This window comes from Condylostylus longicornis, unplaced genomic scaffold (assembly GCF_029603195.1).
Source record: "Condylostylus longicornis isolate FDR11 unplaced genomic scaffold, ASM2960319v2 ptg000055l, whole genome shotgun sequence".
In the NCBI taxonomy this organism is placed as follows: Eukaryota; Metazoa; Arthropoda; class Insecta; order Diptera; family Dolichopodidae; genus Condylostylus; species Condylostylus longicornis.
Genome location: NW_026578024.1, coordinates 3,028,877 through 3,034,626, shown reverse-complemented (window position 1 = coordinate 3,034,626; position 5,750 = coordinate 3,028,877). Strand labels below are relative to the sequence as shown.

The 5,750-nt window shown below is 30.5% G+C and overlaps 1 protein-coding gene across 1 annotated transcript; it reads right to left on the bottom strand.

The window, feature by feature from the left end:
• Positions 1-1,142: 1,142 nt before the first annotated feature.
• LOC129611940 (uncharacterized) lies at positions 1,143-5,466 on the bottom strand. The gene is made up of 3 exons (XM_055525365.1): positions 4,850-5,466; positions 2,819-3,837; positions 1,143-2,635 (listed from the first exon to the last, which is right to left on the bottom strand). Exons 1-3 carry the CDS (start codon positions 5,464-5,466, stop codon positions 1,143-1,145), a joined length of 3,129 nt encoding a protein of 1,042 aa, XP_055381340.1.
• Between the last annotated feature and the right edge of the window lie 284 nt (positions 5,467-5,750).

Genomic DNA, 5,750 nt, shown 5'->3' with positions numbered 1-5,750 from the left:
CAGTCTTGTTTAATTAATTGTAGGCTTAGGTGAGTATGTAAAAAGTTTAAAATTTCTTAAACAATTACCTTTAATATATGTACATACAGTTGGCCACAGTATGTTTGGAGCATTTTTATGTTAAATAAAAGTTGAATTATATTTGCTCACCTGTAAAGATTAAGTAGAAAGAATTTTTTTATTAGTGTTTTTCTGTTATTAAAAATTGTTAAGAATATACGATTTCGATCTTGTAGTTTAATATTTTTTACATGAAATGGCAATATTATGGAATCAATTTATGAAACAACTTTAAATTTCAATTAAGATTTGGAAGTTTAGGACGTAAACTGTTTTTCCTATCAGCTATTCAACAAGAAGGCTTTGTGAAAGATCAGCGAAAATTGTTATTATACCCGTACGAACGTATGTTCGAAGGGTATACTAAATTTGCCTTACCGTTTGTAACGCTAAGAAATAACGGTGTTAGGTATAGACTCAAGTGTATGTTTTTGATCAGCGTCAAATTCTGAGTTGATTTAGCTTTGTCTGTCCGTCCGTCCGTCCGTCCGAACGATAACTCAAAAACTAATTGGACTAAGTTCACCAAATTTTCACAAATGATTTATTGTAGCAAGTGCCAGAACCCTATTTAAACTGGACGTGATCGGGATATCGGTTCGGGTAGCTGCCATACAACTTCAAAAGTTATTTGACTATATTTCAGAAACTATTAAAGCTATGGTATTGAAATTTCACACAAACGAATATATTAGTAGGGCCAATCTGTTTGATAAAAGTCGTTGAAATTACTTGGCTCCTATTTATTTATTTATTTATTTATGTTTAGCTCAAACATTTTACAATTTACAAATTACATTATACAATTTAACCTATATGATAATTTTTATTGTTATTATTAAACTTTAACTTAAAATTAATACTACTTAAAAATACCTGAACAAAAGTTGCCTAGCTAGCAAAAAGTTCAACTTAAAAAAAAATTTTTTAAATTATGAAAACATTTACAACAAAAGATTGCAAAGTCAGCAAAAGTTAGTTGTTATTAATGTAGGTCAGAAAATTATTAAATTTATTTTTCGAGTACAATAAATATTATGTATGATAATAATTAAAAGTTAGTGACCTCATAAAGTGTACAACTAATGTAATTTTGCAAAGAGGGTATTCTTAAGTTGAGTCTTCGTTAGCGATAACTCCTCACGAGAAATGTATTTATTAACAGCAACTAACATTCGAGAAATAGGTTCATTCTTCCCATAATTTGTGCGGTGAAAAGGAAGATTAAAAATTTTGTTATTACGAAAACGAGTGACACTATTTAATTGAGCTTCTATGATATTTTTAGCATATGTAAAGTTTATGCGGCTCATAAACACTTGCACAATAAACAAAATATCAGCAACAATTCTTCTACTTTCAAGTGTTTTCATTTGAAGTAATAATAACCGATCTCCGTATGGTGGGAGAATAATAGGGTTTTCCCAATGAAAATTACGAAGAGCATACCTTAAAAAGTTTTTTTGAACTGCCTCCAATCTATTTACGTGGTCCCGGTAAGAAGGAGACCAAACCTGACTTGCATATTCAAGATGTGGCCGTACCAAAGCCACAAACAAAGTTTTTATAACGTAGGGATCATTAAACTCCTTTGTATAACGCTTAACGAAGCCTAAGACTGAATTAGCTTTACTAATCACGGCGTTATAGTGCTGTCTAAACGTCAACTTTTCATCAAATACAACACCCAAATCTTTAATAGAACTAACCCTGTTAAGATTAGCTTTATTCAAGACATAGTTGGAAGTTATAGTTACGGAACGACGAGTATAACTAACTACGGAGCACTTAGAGACGTTAAGGGAAAGATTGTTAAAGTTGCACCAATTAGCAAAAGAATCCAGGTCCCGCTGTACGAGCAAGGTATCAGTAGCGGAGTCTATTCTTCTGTAAATTTTCATATCATCAGCATAGATACTTAAATCACTGTGTTTTAATACGCGTGTTACATCATTAATACTAATAATGAAAAGAAGAGGCCCCAAATGACTACCCTGAGGTACACCCGAATTTGCAACAAAGTAATTGGAGATACATGAACGAAAAATAACTCCATATTTCCTACTACACAAATAAGAACCAATCCATTTAATGAAAAAAGGAGGAAAACCATACTTTTCTAGCTTAAAAAGTACTACATTATGTGGTAGCAAATCAAAAGCCTTGCTCAGATCAGTATAAATTACATCCGTCTGGGATCCAGCCTCCATCGTATTTAAAAATTTAGAACTACATTCAACAAGATTAGTAACTGTAGATTTCATTTTTAAAAACCCATGTTGATTTGGCACTACCAATTCTGAGCAATAATTGTAGATTACGTCATAAACCATTAATTCAAATACTTTAGGGATGCTAGAAAGCTTAGCTATAGGACGGTAATTTTCAATGTTCTTTTTTTCTCCCTTTTTGTGCACCGGTCGTATGAAAGAGGTTTTCCAACAACTAGGAAAAGTACCCTCAGAAATAGATCTATTAAATAAAGTTGAAATTGGCTTTGATAAGACACGAGAACATTGTTTTAAAACAATCTCAGGAATATTATCAGGGCCCGGAAAGCAATCATTGTTTAAGGCTTCCAAATAAGAACAAACTTTAGTTGACGATAGATCTATTTCAGGGAGGGGTCGACCAATGTAGTTGGGAAAGTAGTCAAAATTTTGCGGATTGATGTTAAAAATATTATTGGAATAAGCGCTGGAGAAAAATTTTTCAAATAAATCTGAAATTATTTGTGGATCATTTGTAGTTTGATTACCATAAGTCATAAAGTTTGGAAATTGATCAGATTTCCTTTTAGAATTAACAAACTTCCAGAAAGATTTGGGATTTTGCTTTAATTCCAAAGAGCAACCTGACAAATAATTACTATAACTCACTTCACACAAACGTTTAAATGAATAAAATAAATTTATGAAAGTAGAATAAGACTCAGAGCTCTGAGTCTTAACATATTTTCTCCACGCCTTATTCTTTTTATTTCTCAATTTTTTCAACTCAATTGAGAACCAAACCGGACTTGAATCAATACTCTTATTACGCGTTTTAGGAACATACATGTCAAAACCATGTAAAACGACATCATAAAATTTCTTTACTGCTTCGTCAATAGGAACATTACAAAGTAATGTCTCGAAATCCACCGTAAAGAAATAATTATTTAGACCTACAAAATCAGCTCTAGAAAAATTATATCCAAATGATATATTAGGCTGAGAGTTTATAGGACTATCATAGTTATAGATAAATCCTATCGGAGGGTGATAGTTGTCAATTTTAGTTAAAAGCGTGAAAATAGGATAGTGAAAGGCATTAACCCAATCAGAAGTAAAGATAAGGTCAAGCATTCTACCACTAGAATTAAAAGTGTTGGAAATTTGTTGTAAATCATAAGAATTAAAACCGTCAATAAGTGTTGCTTCAGCAATAGAAGATATATAAGCTGGCGTCATGTAATTTTCCTCATCGACTGATTTCCATAAAATATGAGGTAAATTAAAATCACCACAGATAATTAAGTCATCCTCTGCATTAGCCAGAGACGAAATGTAATCAACAGCCTCCACTAAATTGTGATAAGTTTCACACGAAGAGTTAGGAGGAATATAACAACAAATAAAAAACAAGGACTTTTTGGCAAAACGAATTTTAATAGCAACTACTTCCAAAGATGGGAATTGAGATAAATTAACTTCAGACGCGTTAAAGATATTTTTCAAAGCTATAAGAACTCCTCCACCCTTGGGTATGTTTACATTGTCAGAAACCGTAAGAAGTCTATCCATGAACAAAATTAGGATAGTTATTCTTACTATTTTTAATAACATTATCACTATTAATATTATTACTATCATTATTCTTATTACGATAACCATTAATATCATTACTATTATTATTGATATTATTATGATTATTATTATTATTAATATTATTGTTATTATCATTGTTGTTATTGGTATTCGTATCATTTATATTATTGATACTCACACTAACATTATTGTTATTATCATTATTGTGATTAATAACAACATCATTATTAATATTATTACTTTTATTGTCATTGCAAATATTATTGTTATTGTTATTAATGTTATTATTATTATCATTACTATTAATATTATTATTATTATCATTAATATTGCTATTATTATCATTATTATTGTTGTGATTATTGTTATTGATACTATTATTGTTATTATTATTATTACTATTAATACCGTTATTATTATGATACTTATTGTTTTTGTTGTTTTTGTTGTTGTTTTTGTTGTTATTGGTGTTGTTTTTGTTGTTGTTACTATTATTATTTTTATTAAGAATATTGTTACTATTTTTATTATTATTATTATTATTGCTTCGGGTGTTATTGTCTTTTTTGCTAATATTATTAGTACTGTTTTTACCGGTTCTTTTATTGCAACTACTGACTTTGCCTTTTGAATTCCTAACCTTATGATTTCTATTTTTTTTATGATTCAATTTATTAGAGCTGTTATGGTTAGCATTATTTTTCTTAACATTAGTTATATTATTCTTATCATTATTATTATTATTGTTATTATTGTTGTTATTAATAATATTGTTATTATTATTATTATTACTATTATTAATATTATTATTATTATTATTATTATTATTATTATTATTATTATTATTATTATTATTATTATTAATATTATTATTATTATTATTATTATCATTATTATTATTCTTATTATTATTATTATTCTTATAGCTACTTATATCATTGCTCACCAGCTGATCTTCACAAAGCGTTCTCCCTTTCAACCTTCTACTCCACTTAGCCCAACGTCTCGATGATTTCTGGTGCCGTGATTTGCTCGACGAGTCATGATTGTTCTTAATTTTATTGATATGAAAATCCCAATCCTGTGTAGACCACTTTGTACCAAGTCTGAACACTGTATCGATTGTAGTGGACACATTCGGAGTGGATGCTTTTTGTTTAGATTGTATTGTAATATTGGCATGATTTACACTAGCAATCTCGTCAAATAAACTCAATGTATTCATGTTCGGAACTTGGGCATCATTTCTTTTATTGTAGTCGCTCATCAACTCCTTTAGGCTATCCAGTTGTTCTTGTAAATCTTGGATTGCTTTTAGAGGGGACTCATTGAAATACACATATAGCGAGTCCAACCTCTTCGCTAGAACTACGTTATCATCATGGAGGTCTTTTATTGAGTGTTTTAGAACCTCAGTTGATTGGGAATTAACAATTTTCACCTTCTCTTCAACTGCAATCGTAAGTACATCTTTAAGATTGCTTAGTTTATCTCTGACCACGCGAAGAATGCTTTCTTTCACCTCACTCAGTTTTTCAATAGAGGCATTTGCATGACTTGATAACAAGCTGTTAACATTATCAAATGACTTAGCCATCTCGACGAAGTTAGCGGAGTTAGCGTCTATTACACTAAGTGACTTTTGAGCTAGACCTCTTTTGTTGTCGTCTAGCTTTGAGATGGCGGCGAGCAATCTGTCATGAAGCGTTCTTAATTGTACTTCAACGTCCTGGCAGTCCTTACATATGAAAAATAGATCCATGGAGGGATGGTACCAATCCCTATCAGCCCCGATGCACACTCCATGTACTTGTCTCCCGCAAAAAGCTCTGCACTTCACCATTTTCGATTTGTTGTCATAAACGGTGCAAGAGGTGATGT

What these genes read in the sequence shown, in the direction of transcription:
- LOC129611940 (XM_055525365.1), bottom strand. Translation starts at nt 5,466, where the DNA reads ATGGCTAAGTCATTTGATAATGTTAACAGCTTGTTATCAAGTCATGCA. An exon ending in TGGGCTAAGTGGAGTAGAAG is followed by an intron (nt 3,838 to 4,849) that starts GTTGAAAGGGAG and finishes GTTCATGGATAG; the next exon opens with ACTTCTTACGGTTTCTGACA. An exon ending in TCCAAACTTTATGACTTATG is followed by an intron (nt 2,636 to 2,818) that starts GTAATCAAACTA and finishes CTTATTTGGAAG; the next exon opens with CCTTAAACAATGATTGCTTT.